This window comes from Haliaeetus albicilla, chromosome 17, assembly GCF_947461875.1.
Source record: "Haliaeetus albicilla chromosome 17, bHalAlb1.1, whole genome shotgun sequence".
Taxonomy (NCBI): domain Eukaryota; kingdom Metazoa; phylum Chordata; class Aves; order Accipitriformes; family Accipitridae; genus Haliaeetus; species Haliaeetus albicilla.
In genome coordinates, this window is record NC_091499.1 from 5921417 (window position 1) to 5938269 (window position 16853).

The 16853-nt window shown below is 45.7% G+C and overlaps 2 protein-coding genes across 3 annotated transcripts; one reads left to right on the plus strand and one right to left on the minus strand.

Moving 5' to 3' along the window:
- Positions 1-526: 526 nt before the first annotated feature.
- CGAS (cyclic GMP-AMP synthase) lies at positions 527-7435 on the minus strand. 2 transcript variants are annotated; one of them, XM_069804671.1, is made up of 5 exons: positions 6638-7435; positions 5832-6054; positions 4794-5039; positions 3272-3434; positions 527-2153 (listed from the first exon to the last, which is right to left on the minus strand). In XM_069804671.1, exons 1-5 carry the CDS (start codon positions 7175-7177, stop codon positions 1811-1813), a joined length of 1515 nt encoding a protein of 504 aa, XP_069660772.1. In that variant the 5' UTR covers positions 7178-7435; the 3' UTR covers positions 527-1810. The 2 variants fall into 2 exon arrangements, with proteins under 2 accessions (XP_069660772.1, XP_009917045.2); XM_009918743.2 differs by having other exon boundaries at positions 3272-3374; positions 6638-7305.
- Positions 7429-15106, plus strand: MTO1 (mitochondrial tRNA translation optimization 1). The gene is given in 13 exon segments (XM_069804670.1): positions 7429-7842; positions 7958-8157; positions 8820-8937; positions 9578-9867; positions 10862-10974; positions 11117-11307; positions 11567-11697; positions 12174-12378; positions 12460-12631; positions 13343-13461; positions 13976-14133; positions 14314-14432; positions 14434-15106. Coding segments are annotated over 13 exon segments (2193 nt in total). The 5' UTR covers positions 7429-7616; the 3' UTR covers positions 14585-15106.
- Positions 15107-16853: the final 1747 nt, after the last annotated feature.

The following is a 16853-nucleotide window of genomic DNA, read 5'->3' on the forward strand; positions in this document are numbered from 1 at the left end:
GGGTTTAGGTTTTTTAATTAAATACAGTATTAATATATATGAATGTAAAACGTATTTTTTCTTTTTATTTTCAGAGAACTGGATTAGTGAATGTAAGCCATGTTTGTCAGTGTGGCTTCAAAGTACTGTACTTCTGCATTGATATGCCACATCTGCCAGTGGCATGCATAAGTATTTCCAAGGATAACTTAGTTATTTGAAAACCACTCTGTTTGCAGTAATTGGTGTTTGCTGAAGCAAGTTTTTTGGGTTTGGCGGGGTTTTTTTAATTATTTTAAAGCTTAACATTGGAAGTAATTTTGTTAAGACTTGTGTCTCAAGGTTGGGTTTTTTTGAGAGAAGTCTGCATTTCCTTCTGATGGAGGAGAGCATAACAAGAAGTATGTGTTCGTGGCTAACTGGAAAAAAACCAGCTTCTACTCTTGTTCTCATGGATATAGTTTTCTAGCTTAAGGAGGAAAAAACCCAGAGTTTACTGGAGCAATGTTAACAAAGTCGTGAGGAAAAGATACATTTCAAGGTCTGCTTCTATTTCTTTCAGATAAAGTTGATTCAAATTTTACATTTGGATGTCAGGTTCTGTCACACAGACTGCTTAATGATAATGGGGTGTGTTTTCACTTGTTGGAAGTTATATGGGAAGGAGCTATTCCTTCATTTGACACTTAGTCTGAACTTGTGTTTATTCATGTCATGATGAAATGAATAACTAATAAACTGAATCTAGTAAGATGAGACTATTATAGCAAAATTATTCTCTAAATGTTCTTCTGGCCTTCCCTCTTTTTTTATATCCTCATAACTGAGGTGAAGTCTGGGCATTATTTAAGCCAGTAGGTTATTTTGCCTTCAGAAAGTAGGCTAAAAATATGGACTTCCCATGGCTGCTTTAAGAAAAAGCAAAATACAGTACAGCAGTTCCCAAATGCTCTGTATTTATCAGCTGCATGATTTCAGTAATAGAAAATATTACAATTATTATTTTTTTTTCCTAAAACACATACTCTTCAACATAAGAAAAACTGAGCTGAATTCCAATTCTGAGAATGTCAGGTTCATGCTGCATTTTGGTTTTGATAACCTTTCACATGGAGACTCTGCCTCCTCGATGCAGGTTGAAGATACATTTCTTTCCACAAGAGTTGTCACACAAATGCTCATTGGCACAATAACATTTACTCTTTTGCAGCACATTAGATAATGATTGCTTCCTATCCAAAGTCCAGTGAAAAGACTCAGAGAAGGTAAGTTACTTCAGGAACTTCATACTGTTTTGATACCATATTCTCTCTCTGCTGCTGGTGACTGTCCTCTGCAAAAGGTCTTCATCCGCCCAGCTGATCTGGAGAAGTTGTTCTGGTTTATGTCGAAGTAACTCCAGTGACTTTTTATTGTTTTCTTTTGAAAGCAGGAGTGTATTTTGGATATTCTGCAATGGATCTTCATTTTAAATAAAATCATCATTTTTCACTTTACCCAGTCATTGATGCCTTTATATTTGGAATCGTAGAAGTTACATGTGGGAAACTTAACTACTCCAAATTCTTCTGTACTTTTTTTGCATACCTTGAAGATATTTTTCAGGTGACATCTACATTTGGATAGGGAAGATAAATATTACTTAAACTGTCCTATTTTTTTAAGGGTTATGGCTAAGCAGCGCAACTGAAGTATGCAACTTTCTCTTAGTGTTCTGGATTTTGTTTTGGTTTTTGTAGTATCAGACTACTGAGGAGTAACTTCAGTTGCAGATCTTCTGGCTTTAAATATGCAAGTATACATGATTAGATAGTTAATGTAAACAATGTTTTTAATACCTCTCCTGAAATATTGGGAATCTGTTGTTCAACTGATAGTTTATCTGTCTTGAAAGGAAATCATTGCTCGCTTTATCTTCCAGGCTGAGCAAGTTGTATTGGGGAATAAAAAAGTGTGGCAGCTCAGATTTTTGCAGGCAATCCAGAAAATATCCCAGGTATTTCTGAAAGCAGTAATCCAGGTCTCCCAAATGCCAGTCTGTGTCATTTGGCCACATGACACACGAGTGGAAAAAAGCAGTTTTGACATGATATGAACAGAATTTTTCCAACTGTTTTGTATATTTCATTTTAAGTTGCTCTAGAAGATACTTCAGAAGCTTAAGACAACCTTTCCTGTTAAATAAGTAAGAATTTATTAGGTACCTTCTACTACATAGTTCTAAGTATGTATTTTAGATTTTTAAATACACATTATTCATGAAAGCAGTAAAAATGTTCTTACTGTAATAGAATAACATTTTTAGTAATGTTTTGAATAAAATCTGAAAGTGCAGCAACAGTCTCGATAATCCTAGGAGTCCCGCCCATGAAGTCAGATTCCACCAGTCAAGGATTTCTACTTTAAACAATAGTTTTTGTGCATGCACCACTTTGGTAGCCACAGCAGCACAGAAATTCAAAGCGTTGGTCAGCAGTGTGCTTACATAGTACAGTCTCCCAGCTGCAGATGCTACCAGTATAACATGAACTTGGAGCACTGCTTAAGATTAAAGCTGCCCTATTGGCTTGGATTTACACCGAGGGAAATGCCCCCACCTTCCTGTGGCAGCCCAAGAGGGGAAGAGGTATATATAGTTTAATAATACATTGCTAGATAGGGGTACAGCATGTCTGATAATTTTTAAAGCAAAGACAAAGAATTACGCTTTAGTGATCTTGTGGCTTTCTTGATTCAGTACAAGATGTTAATTAAGTAAACTAAGAAGTTGGTTTGCCATTAAGGAGGTGTACTCTATCTCATGCAGATTTTGTTCTTCCTCTTTGAAGACATGTGGAAACCAGTTTTTGTTGGAGTGAAAAATCACATTTATTCATCCTGATCACATTCAGCAGTTCTTGTCTTACCATCGTTTTAGAAATTGCCTTGGTACGAAGTGTAATTTTGCTCCCAAAGCTCAGAAAGCTGAGTCATCAGACTTTTAAGCTGGTTCTTCTAAACAGGACTGTTTGGGAAAGATGATTTAACAAGTCGCATCTTTTTGCTTTCTAAGGCAAGTCTGGCGTGTAAACCTGCAATGTAATTTGTTTCCACCTCCTGCTGAGTAAATGCAAGTCAGACGTTTGGCGAGTACGTGCAGTATTGTACTGCTGTAGAACAATGATGCCTAAAAGCCTTATTCTTGCTCACTGAGTAATTAGTCTTAGATCCAATTCCTAAACTGAAACAGTGCTAGACAGCACTACCCTGGCTCATACAGGCTTAAAGTAAAATATTCATATGAAATACCAACCTACAGCACTTTAGTCCATCAGATTCACAACATGTCTTTGAGCTGCCGTGGTTGTTCAGCATGTCCTTCTCAATATGCGAGAAAGAGAGTCGCCAGGTGTTTCCTAAAGTTGAGTACAAGATTGTTAAAACTGTTCCACAGCAGTTAGTACCAGTGTCTGCAACTAGAAAAAAAAGACACTTCACAAGTACGGGCTTAATTTTAAATATCAGCAATTTCTTTGCACCCTAAAAAAAAAAACCAAAACCAAAAATTGTAATTGAGGGACTACAATTAGTTAATTCTGCCTTAATTCCCCAGCTGTTCCACACAAAGACATGTTATTAAGAATGCTATTAATATAGGGCAAAGAATATTACTAGTATAGGATATAGTTAATTGTTTGGATGCTTTAACTACATTCTTAAGGACCTTTGGATCTACTTTAAGCTTAATTCTGGACTTTCCTGCATTTGTTGAACATGATTTGGGGAATTACGCTACTCGTAGAAATCTACTACCTTTGAATTTCTGTTCTGTATTACTAACCTTACTCCATAACCATTTTGGTTTTGAATAAAAAGATCTTCACCATTGGTTGCAATTTCTTTGTGCAAGTCATAGGCTTGTGAGTTTGTCTGGGGTAGGGTGACTGTTCTAAAGCATTTATTTTTGTTCTTCTGGTAATGTTTCTGAAAACAATGATTAAGATAGCTTAACCCCTTGTTTTTAAAACACCAGCACTCATTTTTGTCTTCTTTATGTAAGTTAGACTGTTTCCTTTGCCTGTTTGGTTTGCTTACTCTTTGCCTTGAATTTTCACAGGAAGACATAGCCCAGTAAAGCAATAATGATTTACTTGGCATTGTTAAGATGGGCATGCTAATTAAAAAACAAAAACAAAAAAAACCCCAAAAAAACAGATTGCCTGAACTCTTTCTACTGAAATCATCAGTTCTCATAATGCAATGACAAGTTGGGATGTTTCTGCAAAGTAATGTAGGCTTGGTGTGACAGTGGTCTGGAGAGGGGAAAAAAAAAAAAAATCTTGTAGCCATACCAGGGTTCAGTAATAAATAATGTATCTTGCTAGAAAAGTACCCAGTTTACTTCTTGCAGAAGTATGTAACTTGTGTATGCAGTCCCACTTACAGGGCTGTTCCCTGCCTTTTTAGATTTTTTTTTTTTTTTTTTACAAAGCAAAGGAGTGGATGTTGCTGTTAAGTACAGCGCTAGCATGGGAAAGGTTCACATCCATGTGCCTGACTTAGGAGATTTAATATAATGCTCTTGGGAATGGTTAGTGTACAGCCTGGCAGAGCAGTTTTATCTTTAGACTTCTGTAGAGGATGAGCAGTGTCACAAATCTAAAGTTTTAAAGAAGGATTTCAGTTGTCTCTGATCTGGATATATCCAGGATAAGGTAAAGATCTGCACCTCAAAGGCAGAATACTGAACAGAAACTGGATACCCTTTATATAGCACTTTTAACAGCGATCAAGTTGTAGAGAAGATATGTCATAACTTATTGTATTTGAAGTACCTCTTAGAACCTTTTCTCTTTTGTTTTGCTTGGCTACTAAATAAAGTGATTTGTTTCTGAACTGTCCCCTGACTTTTCTTCCAAGCCACTGTTCAATTTTGAGGCCATCCTGTGTGCTGGGCGGCCAGTTCTGCTGAACTTCCAAAGTTAAGATGATGTCCACTGATATTTCTGCTGGAGGATTTTTGATCTGAAGAGTTATTGCAGGGCTTCCAGCCTTCCTCCTTTTCACAGTTACTTCTGCATCTAGTAACAAAGAAGAAATTCATTTTTTTTATATATATATAAATATTAGAAACTGTTTTTTGAAGAATGTTAAGGTTTTTACTTGAGAGGAATTTATAATCAAAAGAAATACCTGGGTTCAGTTGCTGGCTCTTTATCCTACAGGATATGGATTTTAAATAAAACATTAAGAAGGCCTGTTGAGGAGTTCTACAAAATAAGGATTGCTCTTCTTGAACTGCCCACTTGATTTCCTATGTCTACAGAATCAGAAATACAGTAATGTTTTCCAGCTAGCCACTTCACTGTTGAAAGTACTGAGATGGAAAGAGATTTGGCCACATTTCTGAAGGCTTTGGAAAAAAAGAGCACCCTAAAAAGGGATATGTTTTCTATATAGATGGATGTAAAATAGTAGCTAATGTATAAAAGAAAGCTCTTCCTTTTGCTACCAGTTCAGCAAATGGCTCTTTGTGCATGGCAGATAGATAGATTCAAAATACATAGGTTGTGTAGGAAGTACCAAATGTGTGACAATCCATATGAAATTAATGAATATTAAAGGGAAGAGGATTGCGTAGCGGAGCAATGGATTAATCACATAATATGATTAGCTGTGATGTATTTGTGGTGATTCTTAGCACGAGAGCAAATTTGGGATACTGGGGACAGGAGGGCTTATGGTTAGGGCTACACTGCCACAGAGACAGTTGACTGGGGGGAAAATCCCATTTTATTAACAGGGCAATGCATATACCCAATGTAACTGGACTTTTAGCACTCCAACGTGAAGCCTGTTCTCTCAGTACTTACTTTTAATGTTTTTTACTTCTCGTTTAATAATGTCTCTTAGTGCTTGAAGCATTTTAAAGGCTGATAATTTTCCATCTTCATCTAAAAACTTAAACAAATGCTTCTCTTTTGGATTTCTTTTGAATGTTAGGTAATAATAGGCTCCAGTGTCATCACATTCATCCAGCTGAAGTCTTGAAACAGGCATTACGAGCATGATGTCAAACTCATTTGGTTCAGATATCTGGAAAGTACGAGAATACAACAGTCAACGTGCAACTTAGGTTTTATTCCCTTTAGGCTTTTATACCACTTGCGGTTTATCTCCAGCTACCTTGGTGTACTTCTCATGTCTGGTGTGATGTACGAGCTTACTTCTGTAGATTTGTATTACAAGATTGCTGTGCATTCGAGTGGAGAAGAGCAGTTCATTTCCCAGCTTTCCAACTTATTAATTTTTAAGAGAGTTTTAAGATTCTTAAGCTGTTCAGAGTAATGCATAAATGCATGCAGAAATCGGGGGGGGGGGAGCATTACTATGCCTGAAGCTGGATTTAAAAAAAAAAAAAAAACCAACAAAACTCCAGAAAGTGTCCCTGTGTTTGGCTTTGTTTCAGACTGAGCTGGAACCAGAAGAAAGGTACCGCTCTTTCACCTGCTTTTTGGGAAAACCTATCCCCGAAAAACCGGCACGGGGCCTTCCCTCGGGCAGCGTCTCTCTTACTAACCGCGCACACATTCCACCTTTCGGTAAGCCGGCCGGGTTTTATCGTTAGCTGTCGTTCATTAACGTGGCGACCCTTAAACGCCTGTGCCCCCGCACCCACCTTGACGTGCTCGTAGTAGCTGCCGGCGCCCAGCCGCTCGATGGAGCCGAAGCTGCCCTCCTGGCTCCGGATGGCCTGGATCAGCTGCGACACCACCTGGTTCACCAGCCCCGACGCCTCGGACACGTCCTGCCGGCCCAGGCTCAGTCGCGACAGCACTTCCCGCAGCCGCGGGCCGCCCGACGACGAGGCGGCGGCCGCCACGGGGGGAACGACCGCCCCGTCGGGCACCGCCGCTCGCCTCCGCGCCGCGGGGGCTCCGGCGGCCGCTGCCCTGCTCCGAGGGGCGGCGGGGGCCTCTCCGCCCCCCGCCGGTAGGTTCCTGACGACGGAGCCTCGCCTGGCCGGGGGGCCGCGCCGGGCGGCGGATCCGTCCCTCCGCGCTCCACGCAGGGTGGTGGCGGCGGCGGCCCCCGGTCCGCCGCCCGCGCTCCGACCCCGGCCCAGCGAGGAGCTGCGGGCCGCAGCCTGCACCGCTCCCCGGCCCCGAGAGGCTGCGGGCCGCCCTCTCCGCCCGCCCCGCTCCCCTCTGCCGCCCATGGCCTCCGCTCCCTCACCGCCGGCTACCGCGGCGCGGCTTCCCGCCTTCCGCCTCAGGCGGACGGACTCCCTCTTCCACGCAGCGCTCCTCCCCGGAGGAAACGAAACCCGCGCCCTCCTGCCCGACAGCCGGGGAGGAGGGGCGTGGCCGCACCGCCTCCCTCCAATCCCCTGAGGGCATTTTCCCGCTCCCCGCGAGGCCCCGCCCTCCGGTGGGGTGAGGGCAAGCGGGCACCGAGACCGTTCGGCCTCACCGGCCGCTCGCTACCGGGGCGGGGGACGCCCGGTCCTCCGCCTACCGCCCCGGGGCAGCGAACGGCTCCGCCTCTGCAGGCGAAAGGTGGCGGCGGGTCCGCTCCGCCCTCCCGCTTCCGGCTGGGCTCCCCGCTGCCGGCCGGCCGGCCGGGCCGCGGTTGCTGCTAGTGCCGCCGCCGCCGCCATGTTGTTGCGCAGCGGCTGGCGCCGCCTGGCGCTAACCCCGGCGCTGAGGCCCGGGCACCGCCGGGCGGGCAGCGAAGTCGGGGCGGCGGCGGCGGCGACGGCAACATCACCGCGCTACGAAGTGGTGGTGATCGGCGGGGGCCATGCGGGGACGGAGGCGGCGGCGGCGGCCGCTCGCGGCGGGGCCCGCACGCTGCTGCTCACTCACAGGATCGGCACCATCGGTACCGCGGGGGGGGGGGGGGGGTCCCGCGGGGAGCCTCGGGTCTCCCCGCTAAGCCGGGAGAGTTTTGGGGGACGGTGGCGGTGAGGGGGTTGACCCGTGTGTCCCCTCCGCAGGGGAGATGTCCTGCAACCCCTCCTTCGGCGGCATCGGGAAGGGACACCTCATGAGGGAGGTGGACGCCCTGGACGGGCTGTGCGCCCGCCTCTGCGATCGCTCCGGGGTCCATTACAAAGTGCTGAACCGCGGCAAGGGCCCGGCGGTGTGGGGGCTCCGCGCCCAGATCGACCGCGGCCGCTACAAGGAGGCGATGCAGGTGAGAGGGGGCGGGGGGGGTTAAACGCGGTTCTGTGGAGAGACCCCGCAGGCCTGGGGTCGGAGGAAGAGGAGGAGAACGAGGAGGCTGCCTGCCGCTGCTGGCATATATAGATATAAAAATATACACGCAGGCTGGTAAAACGGGCAGCCACTCTGAAACGGGAGTGGAGGTGCGGTCGAAGAAAGTCGAGAGCAACGACCAGCTTGAAAACACAGGTTTATTTCCAGGGATTTTTTTTTGTGTGCGTTTGTGGACTGGAGTACTAGAATGAATTAGTTAAATCTGAAGTACTAGGATAAACTACAGAGGACGATGCGGGGGGTGTGGGGTTTGTTTTTTGACATTTTCCTATCAAACCTAGCCACCTTTCTCTTTAGTACTTTAACGCAGTGTAAATTGTCGGAGCTCAGCATAGTTTAAAAGATTCTTTAGCGTTTTACATACGGGTCAGGCTTCATGACCAAGTAGTTTCTTTTGAGCTCACTCTTACCTGTGAACACCTGATGGATCAGGATAGTACAATAACCGAGTGTCTGCCAAGTGGCCTGGTAAGAAAGGAATAGGGAAGAGGGTGACAGATGTTTTGGAAATCAGCAGGGTTTGGGACCGCCCGTGTGTCTCCACTTCCTAGATTTTTGCAGTAACTCCTTTCATGACAGAAAGAAATCCTTAACACGCCACTGTTGACAGTTCGTGAGGCATCTGTGGAGGATCTTCTCTTGACAGAGCCGGAGCCAGGCCATCCTGGGAAATGCCAAGTCACAGGAGTCGTCCTGGGTATGTGCTAGTAACTTGGTAAGCATCTTCAGTTACTCTACACTAAGAGCGGCCTTTGGGGTAAACGTTTCAGATTCATCAGTGAGAAAGTTGAATTAGCCGGTAGAGGTGATTCAGGCCGAGTGTGAACGAAACTAAGTTAATATGCATAATACAATGAAAAACGTACCTGGATTGATAGGATATTGGGAGGTTACACAAGTTTAATGTTCTTTGGGCTAGTGATACTGAATTCCATGCTGTGTTTTGAGATTTTATTTGGGAAATGGCGTACGCTGCCAACAACGTTGCGGGGCAGTGGTGTCCTGTTACTAATAGACTCGTGCTTTATATTACCCCTTGCTGTTCTAGTAAACAAGCTTTCCGAAATGAAGGCCTGGGTAGGAATTTTTCCCAGGAGTGGGTTTTCTGTGTTGGGGGTAACATGCTTAGGAACATGAAAAATACAGGAATAACTACATGCTGCTTATTGCAGTTATTACTATTAATGCTTTTATTATTGAAGTGCTGATTTGTGAAATAACAAAAGATGGATGAACTCCCAGTGAACACTGTTAGTCTAGTTTTAGACAGAAGCACCAAAATACCAGGGCTTTGTTGATATTAAAATACGCGCATCTCTGAAAACTTGCTGTTTCAGGGGATGGGAGCACAGTACATGCTGGGAGTGTTATCCTGACCACCGGTACGTTTCTGAGGGGTATGGTCCTCATCGGACTGGAGATGCACCCAGCTGGGCGGCTAGGGGACCAGCCAGCCATTGGGCTGGCTCAGACTCTGGAGAAACTGGGATTCGCTGTGGGCAGGCTGAAGACTGGGACGCCGCCCCGACTTGCCAAAGACACGATTGACTTCAGCGGTCTGGAGGAACGTACAGCTGACAACCCTCCAGTGCCATTCAGCTTCCTCAGCGAGGCTGTGTGGATCAAGGTGGGATAGCACACATCAAATGCACGCAGAGCCACGTGGGGAGCGGTTCAGGGAATGTCATGCTCAGAATCAGCCGGGGAGTTGATGGCTGGGAAAGGGAGCTGGGCTGTATTCATACTGGATGTGTTGTTACCCCAGCTCTAGAATAAGATTCAGATGTTCAAATTAGAGATTGTTAACAAGTCATGACTAGGAAAGAGAAGGGATGGAGTTATCCACAGAGCTCAGAGGTGGCATGTTAACAGCAACTTCAAAGCAGGAGAAACTCAATTTTCCAAAGAAAATCCTGGAAAATGGATGGTGTTCTGTAGTTAAGCAGCACAGGATTAAGTATCAGGAGTTGATTTGCCCCAGAGCGTACAGGAATTGCAATAACTGATTATAATTGGGGTGGGGGCAAACATAGTATCACTTCAGGTCCTTGCTATGTGTAGGAGAGGTTTTAAGGAGTTGAGGTGCAATGTTGTTACTATTCTGAAAGTGAGTCTATTGATTCTTTTTCAGAAAAATCAGTGAAATACTTGACATGGTGGGTTTTTTTCCAAACCTTGAATTTTCTGTGTTAATTGCAAGGTTTTGAGAGATTTCTTTTTTTTTGTTCACCGAACTCTTTAATTGGCTGTTAGCTGTAGGGTCAGCACTTGCTCCTCTTACTTCAGAGCCTGGAATTCCTGTGGTTGATTTGAATGTTGTGATATAATCTGTTGCTTTAATAAGAATACCTATCCTGTAATTAGGAATATGGTGTACAGAATAGAGCTTGCATTCTGGACTCCTGAGTTCTGTTCTGTTCCTTGGTCTGCTTTTGGGCATGTTGCTCAAGATCTCTGATTGCTCATGTTCTGTCTCTACAGTGGCTGTGACAGCACTACCCGTCTCTCCGGGAAGTGAGAGCCAACTGTCATGGAAAAGCCCTTGGGAGATCTCAGAGTCGTTCAGTAAGAGTACAGTGTTGTGACTGGATTAATTTAAAGTGAGCTTTGGCCTCTTTCAGCCAGAAGATCAGCTGTCATGTTACCTGACTCACACTACCCTGAAAGCCCAGCAAATTATCCATGATAACCTCCACCTGAACAACCATGTAAGGGAGACAACAAGGGGCCCACGGTAAGTGTGTGGCATCATGCAAGGGTCTCAGTGGCATGAGCTGACTATCTGTCTGATACTGTGGGTCTCTTCCTGCTTTGCTTCTGGAAAGTGATTTTTTTTCTCCATGTCAGGTGGTGCTCATGGCTATTCACTGTTGCAGGTACTGTCCCTCCCTCGAATCAAAGGTTCTGCGCTTCCCAAACCGGGAACATCAGGTGTGGCTGGAGCCCGAAGGCTTGGAGTCCAATGTCATTTACCCCCAAGGCATGTCGATGACGCTGCCACCTGAGCTCCAGGAGCAGGTGATCAAATCTGTCCCAGGCTTGGAAAAAGCCAAGATGTTACAGCCAGGTGAGGGGGGGTGAAGAGTTTTAAATCTACCTCTCGTACTGGTTGCCAGTTAATAAAAACCAGATTTAGTTTAGGGCATAGCAAAAAAAGGAAATGTGAAACAAAATTAATTCTTGGATGCAGGGCTTTTTCCTTGGTTGTTTTTAAATTGTAAATAAAAGGTGATAATGTAAGTCGTTCTGCCCCACTGATTGTCTTTGCTGATAAATAGGGACCTTCAAAATGCCTCCTGTAAGATCTGTCTTGTCGTTTGTCACAGGATATGGGGTGCAGTATGATTTTTTAGATCCCCGTCAACTGACTGCTTCTCTCGAGTCTCGTCTTGTTCAGCGCCTCTTCTTTGCAGGCCAGATAAATGGCACTACAGGCTATGAAGAAGCTGCAGCTCAGGTGGGTGAATCTGATCGTGTATACTCAGTGCTCAGAAAGGAGTATTGCTTTGGCATTTGTCTTTGATACGCAGTCTTGCTAGGGCCATCTTGTGTTAGTGAGCTGTTCTTCCTTTTGTTGCTCACCCCAATTCCAGGTTTGCCCAGATATTTTGACTTCTAGTATCTACAGTTGCTGCTACTGAGATTGCAGTAACAAAAGTAATTGGAAGCACTGTCAAATGTTTCAGCATGGAGACTGTGCAACGGGTATAATTGAATAGGTCTGGGAATTGTCTCTAGTCACGTCAGCAGGGGCCCAGAAGCCCTTCAGACACTGGTAGTATCACAAGAAAGAAACTGCCTAGATTACTAGCACAGACTATCGCATTTTTGAGGGTACGGTTTGCCACATGAGTCTTTGGAGGCAGATGTGCTGATACTTTAGCCACAAAGACACCGATAAATGTTTTTTTGTTTTGCTTTCTGTCTGCCCAGGGTGTGATTGCTGGGATCAATGCTTGCCTGCGGGTTCATGGCAAGCCCCCTTTCATCGTCAGTCGCACCGAAGGCTACATTGGTGTCCTGATCGATGACCTTACCACTCTGGGCACCAGCGAGCCATACCGGATGTTCACCAGCCGCGTGGAGTTCCGCATGTCCCTCCGGCCTGACAATGCCGATGCCAGGCTCACCCACAGAGGTATTTTATTATGGTGGCTCTTGCAATGAGCAGCCCTGCCTGGTTGGAGACCTTTGTCTCACGTGCCATCTGTCTCTGCAGGTTTTGAAGAAGCTGGGTGTGTGTCACAGCACCGATACGAACAAGCAGTTAAGATGAGAGCTGCTTTAGAGGATGGAATTGCAACGCTAAAATCCGTTCAGTTCAGCATATCCAAATGGTCCCAGTTAATACTAGAAATTCCCTTCAGTAGCAGTCGAAGGTCGCCTGTCAGGTAAAGGTTACAGCTGAAGCTTTCCAGTCTGACTTACGCTTGCTTTGGCACGTCTGGCTATAGTGGTTTCACAGCATTTGTCCATCCTTCCTGAAGCCATACTCCAGTATTCCAGCTTTCTCACCTTCAGGGGACAGACATCTGACGTTTGCCTATAGACTAAATTCGACATCGGTGTTTTTACTATGCCACATTTCCTGGTGCTGATACAGGCTCCCAAAGCAAGGGGGTACTCCACTGGCCCAGACAGTTCTTGCTGCCCTTATTGAGAGTGTCGCCCAAGTGGTGACAGTTTTGCAGTGGGCTGCTGCTCTGCTGAAAGCTTGATAAAGCAGCGATTGATTTCGGGCTAGTGTCAGATGGTAGCTTTTCTTGTACACAAAGGCCTTTGCTTCCCTTACCCATCCTTTATCTCACCTTATCTTTTCTGTTCTTTTAACTCAGTGACTAAGATCTGGCTGACTCAGTCTGTGGGAAAGGTTCCCTTTACCTTGTCCCTCCTATCTTGCTGTTCATTTTTCATAGAGCTCCTTTTCAAGAGTTTAACAGCTCTTCTGTGTACTGAGAGGAGATAGCAGGGAGGTGAGCTTGGCTCTGCAGTTGTTCTGGCTTATGCTGAGATGTTAACCAGTTTGAACTGGGAACAGCTGTAAATCTGCCTTACGCAAGTGACTCCTTCCTACCATAAAAACTTGCTCTTGTTCTCCACAGTGCCTTTGACATCCTTCAATATCCTGAGGCCAACATGGAGGTTCTGGCAAAGGCTGTCCCAGAGCCCCTGGGAAGGCTTGCTCAATGGAGAGAACTGGCAGAGAGATTGAAAATAGAAGGTAGAGTACAAGGGTTAGGATCTCTTAGTGGGATCTGTGTACGTTTTGTTCAGTAAGGAGAGAGCCAATCCATTCATCCCAGTGTTTCATGTTGCTGCTTAGTGAAATGAAACACCATTACCAGAGCATGCACCTTTTACCACAGGCCATGGCCCTATGCGTTTCACTTTGTGGGGTGAGATCAACTATTCCTGTCCACTCCTGGGTTTTTCCTCCCTCCTTACTGCTCTGTCAAATAGACCATCCTTTCCTGGGATGAGAGGGGAAAGCCAACTCGTGGATCTTAATTCCTGGAGGAAACGTACCTCCACCATGGTGTTAATTAAAGAATATGACTTCTGCCAAAGTAGAGATGTGCATTAGGCTCTTTAGTCTGTGAGGTTGGAAACTTCCTTAGAAGCTTTTGACTCTCTCAGTGGACTTGCTCATTCTGCTTCTGAGAATTCTTGCAAGTGACCTGTTTCACATGAACACCTATATCTGGTTGTTTTGTTTCCCTGATCTTCCATCACAGCTGCTTACGAGTGGTGTGTAGTCAATCAACAGCAGGAAATAGAAGAAGTGCGTCGTGATGAAGCCCTCCAACTGCCAGAGGACCTAGATTACTTTGCCATTGATGCATCACTCTCCGCAGAGGTGCGGGAGAAACTGGACTCTAACCGTCCACAGACGGTAAGATACTGGGCCGCAGCAAGGTTGAGCAGCAGTGAAATCCCTTCCGTGTCTTCCCAAGGGACATGGGGGGATGAGGAGAATTGGGGAAAGAAATACCCACAGGTTTCAATCTCATTTCTCACTAGCTCCAGTGTGTAGGTTTGGTTTTGGTTAACTTGTTCCTGTTCCCACACACAGATTGGTGCAGTCAGCCGCATCCCTGGAATTACACCAGCTGCTATCATTAACCTGCTGAGATTTGTGAAAACCAATCATCAGAAGACAGAGAAGCTAAAAGCTTTACCTCCGACTGGCAAGGTTACCGGGGAAGAGGTACTCGGAGAAACCAACTTCCCAAAGACAGATTTCAGCCAGAGTACCTTTGTTAAAACACCTTTGTAGAGAAGTGTACCCCTCCTGCCAGAGTACGTGCAAGATCACCTGTGCTCGCAAGCCTCTTCATGGATAAAGCCCGTGCTGGCTGGATCCAAAGCAGTTCTAGTTGTGTCCTGTGGCAGTGTTGCTGAGTAGAACAAAGATGATGAATGCGCAAGCCTTAAGTAAATGCTCAGGAACCGAAGTACAGCCTGTGATTTTGCCAATCCAAATGAAAAGATGGGAATTGCATTTAAAGTTCCACGCATTTGGAAGATGTCAGTCAAAATCTGTTCTAAAGCATCTTGGAAAGGACAGTGTTTTGCACTTCTGAAATGCCTAAGAAATGTTACCGTGCTGAACCCACGGCAGCACAAGAGGATTTGAGCTGGGAAGTGTGTTCTGTTGACTTCAGTACTTGCGTTCATAGCTGTGCAGTGACTACGCACGGTCTGATGTTTTAGTGTGACGTCAGCCAATAGGCAACACTTGGCTATGAAAACGTGTGCCACACATATTTAAACTTACGTAGGAGACCGATTGAATGTAAACGGTGTATCCTGGGTTGGTTTTTTTTCTCCTTTAAAATAAATAAATCTTGAAACTTGCTGAAGAACTTGGTTGTCAGTTGGCTTTCAGTAGAGCCTTGGCAGTTCGCAGGGTCACAACTCACGCAGGTGAGTGGGGTGAGATGTGCTACAGAGCTGGTGGAGGCAGCTGGAGTCAGACTGGCTGCCCAGGTCAGGGTGCTGAGGAAGGTGTCGGGGGGGGCATGTCGAAACCTGCCGCAGGAACCTCAGCTCTGGGCAGTGTGGTAGTCCAGGGGAGCAGGACCAGGGGTTTCTCATCAGCGCTGGTCCCGCAGCTGGCAGTAATACAACTTCCATCTGAACGAGGTACGCTCTGGGCAGTCACTTTGTCGTGTGCCATTGAGAAACGTTAAATTCAGGCCGTTGCTGCGGACGTACTGAATCCTTGCCTGACTCGAGCAGCGGTCTCTGATGCTAGCCCTGTTTCTGAACATCCTTTGGATTGCCTGGGCAAACGGGCTCGGGAACAAGTTTTGTTGCAGTTAAATCATAGAATAATTGGGGTTGGAAAAGACCCTCAAGATCATTGAGTCTTAACTGTAAACCATATATATATATATAGGGCTATCATTTTGAAATCATGATCCTGGACTGTGGCTGTCTTTCTTGCTCTGAGTGAGTGGTTCGTTTTGTGTCCAGAGAAGGGAGTCAGAGCAAATCCTTTTTGTTGACAGAGACCCTGTCATGCAGCAGGAGGGTGGGCAGAGCTTACAGCTTTCTTTGGGGCATCACCTGCCCACCTGAAAGCAGCTCCCAGTCAGCAGCTATTGGCTTGTATGGAACAGCGTTAGAGACAGCATCTGTAGGTCAGTTCGTGCCAGAACAGCTCAGAAAAGCTAACGTGTATCTGCCCCTTTATGTCTGTGGCCTATTTTCCTTTCAGCTTTGTTGGCTTGAAGAATTCAGCCTTGTAAGCCGTAAGTTTAGTGTAAGGAAGGCAGCTACGCTTTCTGCGGTGAAACTCGGGCTGCAGGTATGGGGCTCTTGAAATTCCAGCGATGTGAACCCAAAGAAGCCCTGAACCCTGGGCCTCTGCCTATTCAAAGCAGTGGAGCTTCTGGTCAAGAAAGCTTCATGCTTTCTTCACTGCATTATCTTTGTATTGTGTTTGGTTTGGATGTACCTACATCTGTAAAAACTTAGATCTAGGTTTTTCCAGAGGAGGAAGGAAGCCCTGTTGACACCTTCATCCTCTCAGTTTTAAGTAGATCGTGCAGGCTCAGATCTGCGTTTCCTGGTCCTTGTCAGCAGTCACTTCACAGGAAAACTTTGTTTCCAGTGCGTGTCTTGAAAGGCAAGCCCATCGCACCCTGCTACAAAAGCAAACATGTTTTCCTCATCTTTCTGTGCTGAATTTATTTCTGTGCTACAAAGGCCTTGGTTCTGGTCTCACGCATCCCAGTGTAAATCAAAAGTTATTCCACTGAGCTGGGCTGCACTGAAGGAAAAGCAGGGGTGGGCTTTTGCTCTTCTTACTTTTAGCAATTTAATAATGCGCAGCCATGGTCTAAGAGTTAGAAAGGGGAGAGAGAGTTAGTTAACTCGGGGAAATTGAAGTCAGAAGTGCATGGATGCATTGCTTTCTAGCAGATCTTTTGTAACAACTGCTCTCTGTATTTCAGCGTGAAGCGGGTTTTGGGCCACTGGTGAGCTCCCCTGTTAAGACAGGGTGTCCTCTGTTCACATACGGCGGTTAATGATGTCCATATTTGCTGAAACGGAAAACCTGGCACCCGCACAAGTTTGAGGACTGGCTGTTTTTCAGGTATTAGT

Coding starts and splice junctions, on each gene's coding strand:
- CGAS (XM_069804671.1), bottom strand. CDS start 7,177: ATGGGCGGCAGAGGGGAGCGGGGCGGGCGGAGAGGGCGGCCCGCAGCC. Junction 5,040..5,831: donor AGAAGTAAAAAACATTAAAA/GTAAGTACTGAG, acceptor CTTTGTTACTAG/ATGCAGAAGTAACTGTGAAA. Junction 3,435..4,793: donor AAGAGAAAAGGTTCTAAGAG/GTACTTCAAATA, acceptor TTTTTTTTCTAG/TTGCAGACACTGGTACTAAC.